An 18769-nucleotide genomic window follows, 5' to 3' on the forward strand; every position below is an offset into this window, starting at 1 on the left:
ATATACTTAACTAACGTAATTTTTATTCAAAAACTAACTAAACTCAAGACAATACATAGATGTAATCGATTTGGGCTACGCGGCAACTACTTATCTAAAGTCTAAGGGCTGCCGCATTTGTTGATTTTACTGGCATTATGTGATTATGGCGGTCGCGTATAGGCACCAATATATTACAAGTATAGAGGGAAAATCTTAGAGGGAGGTCTAATAAGGATATCTCATATTCGGTACCAGCACTCGGAATTACTGGACTGACGCTCCTTGAGATAAAAACAAAATAATTCTGAGTAGGTATAATCACACTTCATCACACTAATTTTATAAAGGCGAAAGTTTGTATGTGTGTGTGTGTTTGTATGTTTGTTACTCCTTCACGCAAAAACTACTGGACGGATTGGGCTGAAATTTGGAATGGAGATAGATCATACTCTGGATTAGCACATAGGCTACTTTTTATCCCGGAAAATTAAAGAGTTCCCACAGGATTTTTAAAAAACTACATCCACGCGAACGAAGTCGCGGGCATCAGCTAGTTTATTATAAGTTTTGCAAAATAAAGTCTTAGGTATTACTAGGTAGGCCAGGTATAAATTCGCGAGCGTAGAGAGCGCGAAAATTATCTTAGTTTTATAGAAACTATCTTTGGGTACATACTGAGGTCAGGGCTGTGGATTGATTGTGGACATTGTGCGTTGATAAAAACCATCTTTTAAAATTTTATTGCTATGCTGCTAACACCTCTTTGCCTCGTTCGCCTTCATGGACGGCGCCTGACTCACTCACTAATTAACTCATCAACACCCAGCCTCCTTGGACCTAGATCACTAAAGTTTTGTACATATTATGCTCCCTTTATAATATAGAGAAGGAATAAAGCCGCATTTTTCGAAATCCCTACGGGAACAAAGTCCCAGATGGTCACTAGTTTCAGACTAAAAGAAAAATAAAAGACTCTGTCCACTAAAAACACAAAACATAGCAAACATAATGATGTTTGTCCACCAGGAAGCCTGCATGTTTGTTAATAATTGGCAGTCATTAAGTTGATTACTTATTAAAATAAGTTGACATCTACATGTTATCTACGTAAGTAGATAATAATCAATAGGTAGGTATTAGGTAACATTGGTACGTTTCAAACAAAAAAATAGTTGATTTTTCAATAAAAAACTGCAGACTGGTCACTGGAACTTTTCCTTTTTAACCGACTTCGAAAAAAGGAGGTTCTTTGTTTCTACACGTGTAGAAACAAAAATTATTTTTTACTTTTTAGTGTTTGTGGTTTTTGAAGTCGGTTTTATTTTTCTTTTGAAATTTTTTTGCAGTCCATTTATTTAACCGATTTAGGCGAAAAGTATTGAGATGAAAGTTTACACCGCAGATGAGGACATACTTTCCGGAAAATAAAAGAGTTTCGCGTGCCATTTTATTTTTATTCTGGCAAATCAAATAGTTGTCGTGGGATTTCTTAAATATGCATCCGTTTACTCGATTTTTCCGTTTGACACAGAGATAGCTTGCATCCCAGAAATGGAAATAGACTACTTTTATTCCGGAAAATGAAACAGACCCCACGGCATTTTTAACAAACTTATATCCACGCGGACGAATTCGCGGCCTCATCTAGCCTAGTAAGGAATACCTATAATATTACTATGGAAAATTACTGTATTGTTTTATTTACACACTTTTATTCTTACATACCTAGTTATTATTTGAATTACCGCAGTAGAATACGTAGGTATATATTTCTAGCAGAATACACAAAGACTCCTAAGTAATTGTAATTCAAAGCACGACGTGTCAACATCCTTGTATGACCCATCTCAGAGCTTATATTAATATTATTATGTAGGCCTAATGCAATCTGTTTGTAGAGCCTTGTATCCAGGAAAACTAAAGAGCGTTGGCATAACTCCGATCAAATGAATAATCCATTCTAGTCCATACTAATATTGCTAAAATGTGTTTGTCTGTCTTGTTTTTCACGGCCCATCCGATTAACCGATTTAACGAAAAGTTTAGGAGATAGTTTGCATTACGGGCCGGACATAGGCTACATATTGTCCCGTTAAATCAAAGATTTCCCACGGGATTCTTAAAGGCCGTTTCACTGATTATATAACTGATTTATATAAAATTTGGTACAGGGGTAGCTTGAATAGGACTTTTAAAAACCTAAATCCACGTGGAAGAAGTCGCGGACATCATCTATTTGGTACCGAAATAGCTTGCAGCCCGTACACAGTAGGTATAGGTTACTTTTTATCCCGGAGAATCGAAAAATTCCAACAGGGTTTTAAAAAAACCTAAAATCACGTGGATGAATTTATGGGCATCATCTAATATAGGATAATAATATACCTATAGCTTTAACAATAAATGCAAAAAATGTTCGAAATACTGTGGTTAGTACAATTTTTCAGGGGATTTTTGAAAACTCAATCCATATGGACGCAGTCATGGGTGGTCTTGGTCGTAAATGTATATTTTCAGGAAAAATTTTCATGAAGAATAATATTTACGATCGAAACAAATTGCTCATTGATCAGAACAATCACTAGGTATATAAAAATAAAAGTATCAGTGAAACCAAATTCGCATAACAATAGGCCATCAGTTAGGGAACAAACGATATTTATTGGAATTGTTACTACGTATTCATAGTATTACAAAAGCTATTTTTAACCGACGAAAAATGAGGAGGTTCTCAAGTCGATGGCATAATTGTATTTTATTTTTTATGTATTCTACATACATTTTTACATTCCGAGTTTGATGGTTATATTTTATTATACTCATAAATAGGGTATACCTCGAAAAAAAATAATCCACCGTCAAGCGTAGAAAAGTAGGGAATGATGGATTCACATGATTCACAATGATTGATATATACATTATCCATACCTAAAATAGCTATAAATAGGCAATTAAACCATATAAATAGAAGATAAATAAATTTATAACTTTGAACAATTAAACAGGTACGCTTGCATAAGTCATAACTTATTCTCCTTTGTTTCAAAGACTTTTCAAGTTATGCATAATATTCAAAAATCACTTGTAATTATTAATACAAATTAGTTTACCGTCCTTGGTTTATTACAAAGAAACATTTACTAAAAGTAATTAAAAAAATATGTTTATGCGACAAATAAAACAATGCTAGCTTTTTCCAAAGACTTCCTTCCTTCTTCAGCATGATATTAGTAGGTAGGCACTACGAGTTTAAACCCGCAACTTCGTCTGCGTGGAAAAAGGTTTTTATAAAAGTCCTGAAACTCTTTGATTTCCGGAATAAAAATTATCCTGCCTCTAGCATGCCTTTCGTTAAAATCGATTCAATACCTACTTGTTAACACGAGAAAAGGTTATAGACAGATATACCTACATACATGCAGGCAATCATTGTTATTAAAACTAGATGACGCCCACGACTTCAACCGCATTGATATAAGTTTATTACAAATCCCGCGGGAATTTGATTTTCTGAGCTAAAAAATATCCTACGTGTTAACAGGGCTCTCTCCGTCACTCGTTTCATACAATCGTAGTTCCAATTTCATTTGAATATTAAGCAACCAAAGTCCATGAAATTTTGCAGACATATTTTAGAAACTAATATCTGTGTCTGTGGTGTTTTAGATTTTTCTAAAAATATGTAGTTTAAAAATTACAGGGGCTCAAAGATTTGTATGAAACTTTGAAACCGAATATTTTAACAAAATCTGGAAAACCACAGACATAGAAATTAGTTTCTAGAATATGTCTGCAAATTTCATGGACTTTGGTTGCTTAATATTCAAATGAAATTGGAACTACGATACTATGAAACGAGTGACGGAGAGAGCCCTCTTATATAAAAATATATAGGTAAGCCATACTAAATTTCAGTCCAATCAGTTCAGTTATTGTGGCATGAAGGAGTAACAAACATCTTAACTTTCACATTCATGATATTACTAGCTTATGCCCGCGATTTCATCCGCGTGGGCTATTTTATGGCTTACTCTAACCAAAATTCTTTCTCGGCGGATGCCTACGTCATAATAGATACTTGCATACCAAAATTCAGCCCAATCCGTCCAGTAGTTTGAGTTGTGCGTTTATACTTGCTAGATCAGTCGTCCTTCAGTCACCTTTTCATTTTATATATTCAGATATTACCAAGAAAGATAGTAAGATTGATGAAGTTATATTTAGGCGAAGTCGCGGTCATTTACCATCATCAATATTGTTCGGCAAAGAGATGACCGGTTGTCCAACCTTGCGGCTCTTTGTATGGGCAGCATAAATTTTAATGTGCAATGCGTGCCGTGAATTCGTTCGTAAATAAGGGATGAGCTATTGGGTCATACGATTGTCCATCACGTGTGACCATAAAATAAAATCGACATTGACCTATAGACCGGATATCTCTTACCTTAATAATGAGTCAGGGTAATCTGGAGGTAAAGTCTGTGCACCTTTTTAATCTCTCATAAATTATAATATCAGTAGTTGCCGAATTATGAAACTGTTTAGACTAGATGAGTTTTCAAAGCTTGTAGGTTCTACCAACTAATTTGTTAAAGGTACATACACCTAAGAAGACATTATTGAATTGAAGACATCTAAGAAAATATAATTGTGCGATGAAGTGACCCAAATATTAAAGCAATAATCATAGTAGGAAACTTGCTTTTGAGGAGGGCATTCACATCAGAGTGGTCCGTCCTGAAAACTTCCAAGCAACAGAATTGCAAATATCCGCTAAATTAGATCATTGCCTTATTGCCCAAGAAACATCACCGCCCAATTACACTCATTTAGCGAAATTACCATCAAATCGCAAAGGATTAGTCATAACCTCAGAGCACAAGATAATTTCTCTCAGTTTCCAAATTCACTAAGAATCTGACCGCAAACCGTCGCATTGGAGCCTTGACACTCTTGCACATTGCGAAATGATTCTCTGTAGTAATCTCACGATCAAAGGCTTGCCGGATACCCTATGTTGACAAATTTTATCTATATAATTCGCCTATGAGCTGTGCAGGTTAAGGTGAATTTTGATTGATGAGATTGCCCAAACATACTACGTAGATGGACACATTTTTTGGATAATAAGCCTCAATAGCTCAACCGGTAAAGGAGTGGACTGAAAACCGAAAGGTTGACGGTTCAAACCCCGCCCGTTGCACTATTGCCGTACCTACTCCTCCTCCTAAAAAAAAAATAGGTTTAAGTTTAGATTACGTATATTATACAATATTAATATTATAAGTGATAGTTGTTAAGGTTGTTGCAATGTAAATAGCAACAGATAAAATAGTTATATTAAAAAAAAAACCTACTCCTAGCACAAGCCTGACGCTTAGTTGGAGAGGAAAGGGGAATATTAGTCATTTAACATGGCTAATAAAAAACATATATAAAAAAAATTGATAAAAACTAAAAAAAAAATATTGATAAAAACTAAAGCACCTAAACAATTTTTTTTACTTAGATTGGCATATGCTTGCATTGCGATTAGAAAATGTTAAATACAAAAAACCAGCTTAATTTTTTGTATAATTGTTTGAATGCGCGACATGGAAAACCCTGAAATAATTGTTGTCTCAATATCAATGTTTAAAAAGGCACTGTACAAAATATGATAGTGAACGTAGAGATTTGTTCGCCTTAATATCGACTTTGCAACAAGTTTGTTATGGCGGACGGCATGAAAGTTTTTAAAAGTCCCGTGGGATCCTTTTGATGTTCCTGTTCGGTCTACCTACACTATGTCGATTTTAGGGATGCAAGCTATACCGATACAGCTCCAAACTAGAAGTCAAAATTGAATATGTTGCGTTGTATAAAACAGATCTTATCCGGGCTTGTGTATTTTATGCATTATCTATGATCTACACATACCGCCAGGTTGGACTACATTTTGAGCACACTCTAAGTACCTACCTGTGTTCCAAACTGGAAAATTGGGAAAAGGGTGACAGACAGACATACACTTTTACATTTATAATATTAGTAGGTACTCGTATGTATGCATATGGGTATCTGATGACATCAAATTGCTTGTCTGACGAAACGGCCCATGGTTTCATGTCTAGAGGAAATAATTAGTTTTCCTCTCGGCCACGGGCTTGTAGCCACACTAACTGTATTAACTATTACGTTGAACAATAATTATTGTGTGTTACAGCGTGTTACACTTACTGCAAAGTGATTTTCATCTTATCTTTGAAAATTTTTGATTTTAACATAATAAACTTATGCATTGATAGAAAAACGCATAAGTGTTGTATTGGGGCTGTACAAAATGCTTTTTTTACCCGACTAGGGCAAATCCTATCTAGGAAAGGTTATGATTTTAGCAGTCTATGTATGTATGTATGTATATTTGTAACTAGATTCTGTGTGTTCCACCGTAGCGTCTAAACTAGACTTGCAACGAATATTCGGTTACTAAATCGGCCGAATATAATAAAAGCAGCCGAATAGGCCGAATACCGAATATCTACATATTATTCGGCCGAATACCGAATACTTAAATAATATATTTTGTCATAGAGAAATAATTGGTAAAATGAAAAATTAAAATCGATTGATTACGTATATATTCATTTCTGTTATAATCATTTAAGTAGTCATTGGTGCATAACAAAGGTACATAATCATCTTCTGAATTGGAAAAATGGAGGATTCTATGTATTTGAATTGTTGTGGTAATCAAAATTTAGAAGGGTAGGGTTCTCATTTCTTTTATAATCATTTATTAAGTTGTCATTGGTACATAAAACAGGTACCTACATAATTTAATCCAATTTAATAAAAAAATCCAGCCGAATACTTTTGCCTAATATTCGGCTATTCGGTCAGGGGCCTCGCCGAATATTCGGTATTCGGTATACTGCCGAATATACTATTCGTTGCAAGTCTAGTCTAAACTAATGGGCCGATTTTGATGAACGAGGTGTCCATTGATTCGTTGTAAAGGTCCGGGTAACATAGCCTATATTTTATATGAAAAAATTGACCTAATGGATGTTACATCAAAAAACTTTAAAATATTTTTACGGAAATGCACGACAAGCTACAGACAGATATTTGTATGTAGAGCGTGTATACTGTATACACATTAAGTTTGATTGATTAATTATTCAAATGAGAACAAAACTACGTTTGTATGGAAAGTGCCGGGGAGCGGCATGGATTTTTTTACTCATTGTTAAAACTAGAAATTCACGCTTCTGGCAACCATGGTCTTAACTCCAAGTATAAAGACAATTTCAAGTAAGACCACTTGGATTGAATGCTTGAATAACAAGACTTCAATATTTGATGAAATATCTTCAAGTATGACACTTGAATGTCGCGCGGGCCAGTTTTCGTCACAAGTAGGTTTCCGGGCCGTTCTTCACTGCATTACATGAGCTGCTTATATAATCAGTGACCTTGTGCAAGAGTTTGTTGTACAAATTACGACCGTTCAAGTTCAAGTGATAAGTTATTTTAGTTTTAATTTAGATTTAAGTTTATTGGATCGCTGGATGCAGGCGACATGATACAGAATACAATGGACTGGTGTCCACTTGTGTACAATTTTGCGATGACGACAACAACGATGGCTTATTCAAGTTCGATCAAAATATCAGAGGACAAAAAATAAAAATTTATTATAATACTAGCTGATGCCCGCGACTTCGTCCGTGTGGATATAAATTTTTTTTTTAAATCCCGTGGGAACTCATTGATTTTTCGGGATAGAAAGTAGCCTATGTCTTAATCCAGGGTATAATCTATCTCCATGCCATTCGTTAAGCCGTTTTTGCGTGATTGAGTAACAAACATCCAAACATCCACACTTTCACATTTATAATATTAGTAGGATTGTTAATAATACCTAAATGGCAATTTGAAATGATATTTCAGATAACAATTCATGTATTGTAATTGGAGAATGGTAACGAATATGCACGTTACAAAATACACTTTGGCAGAAGCGGGACTTGAACCCTTTGCGTCACACAGTCGTCACAAATTAGTTTTTATCTATTCATTGACATAAATAGCAATAAATGTTATTGTACTCTTACCAAAGGTTAAAGGGCTTGAATCTCAACACGCAATAACTAAAAGGGGTATTCTAGTTACCATTAAAATAGTGAAGTATTTTGTTTATCTATTTTGAGTTATTGTATTTTCCGTTTATTATTATTATATTTTCTCCCACTGGTTCAGAAATTAATTCATTACGTCTTATTAAAAAACCCGGTCAAGTGCGGGTTGAACTCACACAGGAAGGATTTGGTTTTTAGGGTTCCGTGCCTCAAAAGGAAAAACGGAACCTTGAGAGAACAAAGTGATCCTTATAGGATCACTTTGTTCTCTGTCTGTCTATCTGTCTGTCCGTCCGTCCATCCGTCCGTCCGTCGTGTCCGTCAAGAAAACCTATAGGGTACTTCCCGTTGACCTAGAATCATGAAATTTGGCAGGTAGGTAGGTCTTATAGTACAAGTAAAGGAATAAATCCGAAAACCGCGAATTTGTAGTTACATTATTTAAAAAAAAATTGTTAAAATTTTCAAACTAAGATAATTATACCAAGTGGGGTATCATATGAAAGAGCTTTACTATATTCTAAAACAGATTTTTATTTATTTTTATGCAGGATAGTTTTTGATTATCCTCAGTGCGCGAGTCTGACTTGCACTTGGCCGGTTTTTGGTGGAAGGAACTCTTTGATTTTGTCGCTTGAGGATGCAAGCTATCTCTGATCCTTGTATCTTGTATCCTTGTATCCATTTTTAATCGACTTCAAAACAGGAGGAGGTTCTCAATTCGACTATGTTATTCCTATATGAAAAAAAAACAAAGTAATTAATTAATAAGACAATATTGTTTCATTCACAGCGGAATACCTACTGCCATGCAGCCGGAGCGATCCCCAACTAGACTCTTGCATCAAAAGGTCCTTCAACCACTTACGGCCGTACCTCGCGAGGGGTCTGCCAGACCTGGACGTACCGGCAGTGGAACCCTTGCTGATAGACCGGCTGACGATGGAGAACGAAGCTGGCCCAGTACGAGTACGAGCGACATTCAGCAACATCACCGTGATCGGACCTAGCAATTACACTGTTACTAAAATCAGGTGCGTGTGACTGAAATACTCCAATATAAATAAATATATAACCTACTTTATTAAACAAAAATCCTTATCATCATGATCAACCCATCGCCGGCTCACTACAGAGCACGGGTCTCCTCCAATATGAAAGGTTTGGTCATAGTCTACCACTGGCAAAGTTGCGTGGATTGGCCGACTCCTTAATAGGTATTATGAAAAAAAGGCATAAAATAGAGGCGTCTTTAGTGCTAAGCAATAATTCAAACTCTTTTTAAATTTTGAGCATCATAACCTCAATTGAGTAGCTGGCAAACAAAACGGTTTAATTGCAAGAAATAAATTTTTACTGTAGAAGCACGGTAATATTATCTATGTAAAGAACTAAATGAAAGCTGTTGAAATTAGGTAGGTACATGATATGATAAGTGATATTAGTATAGCTGAATATATTGTCTATCATATCTACATATTTTGGAAAAAACTCCGTCAGATGTTAGTTATTGTTGTAAGTAAATAAGTATACAAAAGAACCGGATAAGCAGAAAATAAAAAAGCGGATTTTCAAAATACAATGAGTTATGAGGTGTCTATATGCGATTGTATGGCCGTCTCAAATTATTGTGGGTAGCCAGTTGGCTAATAATATTCACCAGCGACACATTTTGACACACTTACCCAGTGTAGTATGGACGATTATCGTAAAACTACTTTAAATGTAACGCGATGTAATAGGTTGTATTATTATGGTGGTATTATGGTAATGTATAATCTTACGTGTGCAGGTTCATTCAAAATTCTACACCATTCAGGTCAAGAGCGACTCTTTGTTATGTTACGAGTAATAAAGATCTACCTTAGGCACTTGTAAAAAAGATAGAGTTTCTATAGTAGAATTGGGCAACTTTGACAATGGAAGTAGCCGAAAAATCCGTTTAGTACCTATATTAGTATGCTTAACGGATATTAGTAGGTGTAACTTACTTAGTATATACTTAATACCTACCGATTTCCACGGAATGGAAACATACAGACAAGGAAACCTAATAAAAAGCTTTTATTAAAAATAGTAACGTTGAAGTTTACGGTTTCGCAAAGCCTCCCTAAAGTCATACCAGACCTGACATTATTGATATACCTAATTTTAGTAATTAATGAATTTTCCCAAACCCAGACACGGAAATCTAACATACACCGCCGCGTTTGAATACTTACTTAATTGATCTAACTCGTTTCTATGAAACCTTTCAGATCAGATCTGAGGAAGCTGCGTATTGACATGGGGCTGGTGCTGCCCCGCATTGAAGTGAGCGGCCGCTACGAAGTGTCCGGGCAGGTGCTGCTGTTCCCTGTACGCTCTCAGGGTGACTTCTGGGCTTCATTCAGTTAGTATCATAATTTTCTAATTCATTAGCAACTTCCAGTTTCGTGACATTGAGTTCTAAATCCATATTCATCCATACTAGCCATACTTCCATACTATCCATACTTAATATTAAATGCGAAAGTGTGTCTGTCTGTCTGTCTGTCTGCTACCTTTTCACGGCCCAAAAGTTTAACCGATTCTAACAAAGTTTGGTACAAGGTTAGTTTATATCCCGAGGACGGACATAGGCTACTTTTTATCCCGGAAAATCAAACAGTTCCCACGGGATCTTTAAAAACCTAAATCCACGCGGATGAAGTCGCGGGCATCCTCTAGTACTATTATGACTGCGAAAATTTTATGAGCGGAATTTCCGATAATCCTTTCTTAGTACCTACGTACGTACGTAGTAGCCTACGTTATTTCAAATTTCTAACCTCCGCGTTCATAGATCAATTAGTCAGGATAAGTCTTTTTATGTGTTTAGAAGATTATTTAACAAACTTTGATTTTCACTGGTCATATCTGTTGCAGACGACGTGGTGGCAATAATAAAGATTTTCGGCAAAGAGATCGAGAGGCAGGCTGTGAAGTACATGACCGCTGACCGCATGCAGGTGGACTTTAAGCTGAAAAGCTCACGCTTCAAGGTCAGGGACACCGTAAATCACGGCAGTGTTATTGGTGAGTTGATAACTTAATACTTTAGACCTTTTATTTTATTATTTTCAATAAGGGTTCAAATCCTTTAATTGGGACCGGAACACCTACTAAACAAATTCATATTTTAACATTTTTTAAATCAAAATTTGGAGAAGTTTGCTCATATAATAAACATGTAACTCCTGCAGAGTCTAAAGTGAGGGCCACACTTTGTTGGCGTGGATTTAGGTTTTAAAAATTTCGTGGGAACTCTTTGATTTTCCGGAAAAAATTAGTGCATGTCGATATTCAGAATGCCTGCAACTTTGTCCATATGGATTTAGGGTGCTTTAAAATCCCGTGGGAACTTTTTGATTTTCCGAGACCAAAAATAGCTTCCCTGGGATGCAAGCCATCTCTGTACCTTTTGACAAAATCGGTTATGGGCAGTGAAAAGCTAACAGACAATCAGACACAATTTCGCACTCATAATATTGGTATCGATACTCATGAATTATTTTAGTACACAAGCTTTACAAATCTCATGCCTAATTTGCAAGGTGAAACATTAATAATCCTATTAACTCTTTCGTGTTTTTTTTTTTGCAAAAAAAATTGATCCTGTGGGTGATCTTCAAATACTCTAAATTTCAGGAGAGGCGATGAATCAATTCTTAAATAACAATGCTGCTGAAATCATTGACGAGATGAGACCGGCAGCTTCCGCAGCCATCGCGAAGCACTTCCGCGTCTTCCTCAACGCTGCCTTCGAGAGAATACCGATCGATGTTTGGCTCACGGCCTAGTGAAGTGATGTGATCAGTGACTTTAAAGTACAAGATAATAGAGAGAGCCTGCGCGTTCCAGACCTCCGTTATTTTATAAAAGCTGAAAGTTTCTCTGCGTATTTTCCCCAACACAGGGAGGAACGATCATCAACTATGAAGTTTGGATCATGCTGGCTTTGGAAGATAACCGGTAATGAAGGTGTAAAAGTCTATGTGTGTGTTACGGGCAATACGCAGAGAAACTTTCAGCTTTTATAAAATAACGAAGCTCTGGCGCGCGCTGGCTCTCAGTCCATAAGGTAAAAGTATCACATTCTCTTTCAAAAAGAATGTCTAGTAATCATCAAATTTTGTTAAATCAAATGTTCTAGCATTTAAATATTTTTGATGATGTGTTATGGGATATGACTTTGCTAGTATGAAGTTGTGTATGTCACACTCTTTTGTTTTGTGCACAAAGGAGTATCTGGTATGGTGTTTTAACAATATTTGATCATTTATTTCATGTAGAACAACTTGTGCCACTAATGCTACATCAAGATTCAGTGCCCAAGAATGCGCTTAGTATTTTTGATTGGTTACAAAAGTTACAGCTTTTCAAAATTCTGTGATCATAACATTAATTTTTATATTACATTAATGTCTCAACAATGTTTTTTGAAGGTAAAATAATTGCATTAATCCTACTGAAATTGAAGGCGAAAAATCTTGTACTTGAGACTAATGTTAAGCTTTATTATTTATTTAGTAAAATAAGGTATTTTATAAATACAATTTATTTGATTATAGTAACGTTAAGACGTTGTGATGATTATAGAATTACTAAGTACAAGTATTCGTGATATTATTAACGCAATAAATAATTTCATAACTATATTATGACTCGCATCATTTCTAAATTGCATAACATTACATTTACTCTAATCACGACTTATTACAACAATATTATTAACTTAACCAAATAATTATTGTAATAAATAATATCACTTTTAATAACTAACGACTAGTAGCGATCGTTTTCTTAATTACATCTTGACGAAATAATACTTATAAGTTCAAGTTTGCAAGCGTATTGAGATCCAAATTCTGTTGAAATATTTTAATTCCGCATATATTTATTTATTTATTTATTGTCAACCAAAACAGATTACAATAATGATTTTTACCTAATTCTTAAATTGCTACATTTTGACCTTATTGTAATCCTATATATGGTCGCACAACATGACCATGGTTTTTAAGGCACGCTTAGTTATTACTTAATATTAATAAATTAAATTTAATATAAACACTTAATAAGTACACTTATACTACAATAAATAATAACCTAAGAATTCGACGAAATAACAATGTTATTCTATTATTTTACTTAATAAAATACATGCATACATATTATATAATACATGCATGCTATTTTATCAGCAATATGTCGTCAGCATCCATTGTGCCGAAAGCGTGGTCTGCTAACGGTTTCAGGAAATCCCTCAAGGCTTCCTCCATCGGTGTTTGAAGTTCTTCTAATAGTGGCTCCCAGTTTTCATTCAGAAATTTGTTCATGGCTTTTCCTGAAAAAATATGATATAATTTAAAAAAACGATTTAGGAGTTCTAGATTACCGCTCTCCAAGTTCCATCAGGTGAGATCACAATCAAATGCTATTGATGTATTGTTATTAATCACTAGCTGATGCTCGCGGCTTCGTCCGCGCGGATATAAATTTTTAAAAGTCCCGTGGGAACTTTATGATTTTTCAGGATAAAAATCAGCTTAATATGCCCCTCCTCTGGTCCTAATCCATGAAAATTACTTCGATCTGCTCCGTTGCAACGTGATTGAGGGACAAACCAACAAATAAACACATTTCGCATTTATAATGTGGGTAGAGACTTTAATATTTAAATTTAAAAGCCTACAGTATAGCTAATAGCTGAGTTAATACTCATTTACCACAGATTTCTTAAAACCCAAACACGATTACGTTGAAAAATATTCTGTAGGTAAATAAGTTTCATCTGGTAAGTACAGAATTGGTTACCTTACCTAAATCATCGTCTCCTCCGAACAGGTTATTCAGTTCCATAACAGCTTTTTTTATATGGAATTTGACATCAAGGCTTTTGCAAGCAAGGGCGTCGGCTGCGTTTTCTTTGGGTGTGCGACCCAGAACTATCGTCACTGTTGCATCGATGTCACCTGCATTCATAAATGAATTGTGATAATTAAGTATTACTGCTCATTAATTATTATGCTCCTAATTATTACGCTAATTAAGTATAAATTCAGTGATACCCTAGTGGTAAGAACGTCCGCCTCCTAATCGGAGGTTGGAGGCTCGATCCCGGGCACGCACCACTAACTTTTCAGTTATGTACGTTTTAAGCAATTAAATATCACTTGCTTTAACGGTGAAGAAAAACATCGTGAGGAAACCTGGATGCCTGAGAGTTCTCCATGTTCTCAAAGGTGTGTGAAGTCTGCCAATCCGCATTGGACCAGCGTGGCAGACTATGGCCTGAACCCTTCTCATTCTGAGAGGAGACCCGTACTCAGTAGTGGGGCGGAAATGGGTTGATCATGAAGTATTACTGAGAACGAGAGTTCCTTGCTCCAAGGAGCATGAGCCTGAGTAAGTATACCAATAATTATAATTGCCTTAGTAGCTATATTGCCAAGGAGTTGTAATGGCGACCTCCACCGGTAAGCGCAGCATTGGCGGAGCCTTCACTAAGTGGACAGACGACATACGAAAGGACTAAGGAGCCTCTGGATTCAAGCGGCGAAAGACCATGGCATAATATACTCGTAGAAGTTTATTTCTAGCAGTGGACGTCTATCGGTTGACGACAATTTTGTGTGATCCTAGATTCGAAGGTCTTTTAATATTTAAATCTACGTGTTATTTTCTTGAAAAATGTATGTACACAATTTATATTTTGGTAATTTATCAGACACTTTGCATGAAGGCAAAAATTGCGAGGCCGACTCGTATTTATCATCAGTTAGTACCTACCTACTACGAAACTTTCATACAATAATAGCGTTCATTACTTATTGGCTAAAATTGATCGACGATAACATGCATCAATCAACAATTTCATCATATTAGCTGGGGATCGTGACTTCGTCTACGTGTTTGAGCTTCATAAAATATGATTTAATAAGCATTAAGAGATAAACTGATAATAATAAGGATGTTCAAATCCCACTCTTTGCTCTACCTTCTAAGATAGGTATAGTACAACGAATACCTAGCTTAAGATTTAAACATGACTATTGAATTACCGTATTTAGCTGAGAATTTTCCATTTCCTTCTATTGGTAGCATCAACAGCTGGCCCTTCAGGCTGTAGTCACCCTTCGTTTTCAGCTCCGGTATGTGTAGCGTAGCGATCAACGAATGGTTCTTTGAGTCCACTCTGAAGACAAAAAAATATTAAAAAAAACCGGCAAAGTGCGAGCCGGACTCGCGCACCGAGGATTCCGTACTCGGGTACTTTTTCCGACATTTTGCACGATAAATCAAAAACTATTATGCTTAAAAATAAATTAAAATCCGTTTTAGAATGTACACGTAAAGCCCTTTCAGATGATACCCCACTTGGTATAGTTATCTTACCTTGAAAATTGAAACACATTTTAATTTTTTTTCTTGACAGACGCGACGTACGGACGGACGGACAAACAGACAACAAAGTGATCCTATAACGGTTCCGTTTTTCCTTTTGAGGTATGGAACCCTAAAAATCCTTTCTTAGTAAGTGTTACGTCATGAAAAGAAGGTATTGTCAAAAATCCGGCATATGATGCAGATTTCATCGGTCACTGCAGCATATTATATGTCAGGCAACGAATTTCAAATTATTCACACAGCTACTCAATATAAACGAGTAATTTCTGACCTTTGAAAATTTTCTTCGACTATTTCCTCAACACTTGTCGATCACTTACATTTATAATTATGATGAAATGCATAATGAGTAATGTGATTGCACGATGATTTAGTACGTGTTTCGAATGTGCTAAAAGTTTTGCAAACTTTACAGTTTACCATTGAGGTAACCGTTTCTGTATTCTGTAAGCTAGACTGATGTTGCTTAAACTACTTTAATACTAATCAATATTACTTAAGTTACTTAAGTTATACCTATTTAAATCTGTTTTCTAGGAGCCAGTTGCATATCAGGCGGTTAAAGTAACATTACGGTTACCGTCAAATTTTAATCATCAAAAGCAAAGTGGGTTGCACAAATCACTACTCATAGGTTTTTTAAAATTATTATCAACATAAGGAATTTTCAATAATAGTCTGCTAGGTAAGGCAAGATAAAATTGAAAGTCTGGTAATGCTGGTACCCGTTACATTACATATTTCCAAAAAAAATATCAAAATCGGCTGAAAATACCTGCCTGTTTGCATTTATGGTTATTGTCTGTGTCCAATGATAGGTATAAAAGCGGAACTTACTCGAGATGCTTAACTCGCATACGTGAAGGACCTCGTACAGTCACATCGCTGAAGGAAGATGTGATGGATATGGGACCGGCGGACTGCTGGATCGCTAGCGTTGGAACAACAAGTGGTTCGCATGGCGGTATACCGTATTCCGGAAGCCCTGGAAATTACCATAGAGACCATAGAATATAGTTATTACTATAGCATAAATTAACTAGAGCAAAGTTAAGTCACCAGTTAAGGCAACTAATCGGCAAAATAGTTTCCCAGAATTCACGCAAGTTTTGAATTTGGAATATGTGTGGTTAACTGATGTCAACAAAAAAAAAAGACAGCGTGACCGTTGACAGCTGTTCAGGGTTATTGAAAATCAGTCAAGTGCGAAGACTCGCACACGAAGGGTTCCGTACACGTAATTTTCATGAAAGCTATTTGAAATTTTTATAGCCGAAATAGAAATCAATATTATGTTAAAATTTCAACTCTTTCAACTTTTTACCTATTACGGGTCACTAAATACAGTCCACTGACAGACAGACAGACGGACTGAAGGGCACACACGTATGGACTGCAGAAGTTTAGTAATAGGGTCCCGTTGGCACCCTTCGGGTAAGGACTAAGGACCCCTACAAATTAATACTTAAAGAAAACTGTACTTAATACGAATGTATCGTGCGTACCTGTTGCTAATTGCGGTATGTAGGCGTTCAGCGCGTCTCGAAGACATTTCCCCAGAGCCTTGTCCTCTCGAGGACATACGAAACCACCGACTGAAATACATGTAAAAAATATTAGTATTTTTATTAAATAAAGAAATCTCTTATATTCAAGACTAGATGATATCCACGACTTCGTCGGCGAGGATATAGGTTTTTTAATTTCCGCGGGAACTCTTGCCTATGTATGTCAGGGTATAAGCAGCCTCTATTCCAAATTTCAGCCAAATCCGTCCAGTAGTTTTTACTTGAAAGAGTAACAAAAAACATACACATACACACATTCAAACTTTCGCCTTATTAATAACAATTATTGTGAAATTTCTATAATTTTTGTAATAGCTGCGATAAAAATGCACATTCTGCGAAAATTTCAACTCTCTACCTAGTACGGTTTACGAGATACAGCCCACTGACGGACAGAGGGACGGTCAAGACGGACGGACGGATGGACAGCGGAGGCTTAGTAATAGGGTGCCGTTGGCGCCCTTCGGGTACCCTGAACCCTCGGGGAACCATAAACAGTGATAGGTTCCTTTGCTCAGTAAGGTTGTTCGCCGGAGTTACTTAAATGCCTGTGTACTTACTGCACCTCAGATGTGTACCTTCAAACCTGTTTCAATTATAGTATCTAAAAGCGGTCAAGTGCGAGTCAGACTCACATTCGAAGGGCATTCGTACTATCGTACAAAAATAACAACTTTTAATTTTTCTTTGTGATGTAAGCACAAATTCACGATTTTCGGATTTTTCCGTTTACTTGTGCTATAAGACCTGCCTACCTGCCAGGTCAACGGGAAGTAGCTTAAAGGTTTTTTGACAGACATGACTGACAGACAGACAACAAAGTGATCTTATAAAGGTTCCTTTTTACCGTTTGAGGTATCCATACCCCAAAAATATACCCTAAAAATGCTCTATAAAGACTCTTGATTGGAGGCTCTCTTAGCCCGACATAGGTACTCAAAAACGAAAATAGGAAAATAATAGTTTAAAACAGGTAGGTACTCACTGTTTATAAAACTTTTTTCATTGCCAAAGACTAAATTCACCACACTTAATAAACACAAGAATTTCCACATTTTTAAAGTTTAAATTTTGTTTAATTATTATAAAATATCCATAGACTTTTAGATTACCAATTGCATTAAGATGTAATTCAATTTCTTTTTCTTTTAAATACATTTTTTTAAGAGACGTGATGATGGTGTTGTAATATCATTCTAATCTCGGTCTGTTATCAAGATCCTTATCACACGTTCTGCTGTGTTTCATAATCCTTATTATTGTATGTAATATCAATATATCGTTATTTACTTATTTTTCTCTTCTTTAATTATCCCAATTACTAGAAAAAAATTTAGCCAGACAAGCTATTGTCAAAACAAGTTCATAACCTTAACCACAGCGGTTAGCGTTCATAGGTTAATCATTCAGTTAGTATGGACGTTTTTTTATGTGAAGATTGTATCTAACCAGCTCTTGTGTTATTACCTTCGATCAATCATTCCAGCGCCGACTGACTTTAACTTAACCCAAGAGACAATTTAGATCTAGTTTCAGACTTATTTGGCTCACAATTCTCCATGGTCACCGTGACAGTGCAATTTTGCATGCACTTTTATAAAATGGCGACAAGTAACTTTACACCAGAAAACCGAAAAACACTCATATTAATCTCAACCATAAACT

The 18769-nt window shown here is 35.9% G+C and overlaps 2 protein-coding genes across 4 annotated transcripts in view; one reads left to right on the forward strand and one right to left on the reverse strand.

The window, feature by feature from the left end:
* The window catches only part of LOC123864667, a 16005-nt gene extending 3221 nt beyond the window's left edge, over positions 1–12784 (forward strand). Inside the window, exons 2-6 of one of the 3 annotated variants that reach the window (XM_045905284.1) lie at positions 8899–9139; positions 10364–10497; positions 11013–11162; positions 11775–11964; positions 12207–12784. In XM_045905284.1, the coding sequence (XP_045761240.1) occupies positions 8899–9139; positions 10364–10497; positions 11013–11162; positions 11775–11926 (677 nt within the window). In that variant the 3' untranslated portion in view covers positions 11927–11964; positions 12207–12784. Of the gene's footprint in view, positions 1–8898; positions 9140–10363; positions 10498–11012; positions 11163–11774; positions 12111–12206 lie in introns of those variants that run through there. The other 2 variants (XM_045905283.1, XM_045905282.1) reach the window with 2 other exon arrangements.
* On the reverse strand, positions 12623–18244 carry LOC123864668 (protein takeout-like). Its single transcript, XM_045905286.1, has 7 exons — positions 18090–18244; positions 17042–17131; positions 16374–16521; positions 15191–15324; positions 13949–14101; positions 13303–13473; positions 12623–13022 (listed from the first exon to the last, which is right to left on the reverse strand). The coding sequence occupies exons 1-6, from the start codon at positions 18157–18159 to the stop codon at positions 13319–13321; spliced, it is 750 nt and encodes a 249-aa protein (XP_045761242.1). The 5' UTR covers positions 18160–18244; the 3' UTR covers positions 12623–13022; positions 13303–13318.
* Positions 18245–18769: the final 525 nt, after the last annotated feature.

The sequence above is a fragment of the Maniola jurtina genome, chromosome 4 (genome assembly GCF_905333055.1).
Source record: "Maniola jurtina chromosome 4, ilManJurt1.1, whole genome shotgun sequence".
In the NCBI taxonomy this organism is placed as follows: domain Eukaryota; kingdom Metazoa; phylum Arthropoda; class Insecta; order Lepidoptera; family Nymphalidae; genus Maniola; species Maniola jurtina.

What these genes read in the sequence shown, in the direction of transcription:
- LOC123864668 (XM_045905286.1), bottom strand. Translation starts at nt 18,159, where the DNA reads ATGTGGAAATTCTTGTGTTTATTAAGTGTGGTGAATTTAGTCTTTGGC. An exon ending in CATACCGCAATTAGCAACAG is followed by an intron (nt 16,522 to 17,041) that starts GTACGCACGATA and finishes GGTAATTTCCAG; the next exon opens with GGCTTCCGGAATACGGTATA. An exon ending in CGGAGGAGACGATGATTTAG is followed by an intron (nt 13,474 to 13,948) that starts GTAAGGTAACCA and finishes ATATTTTTTCAG; the next exon opens with GAAAAGCCATGAACAAATTT.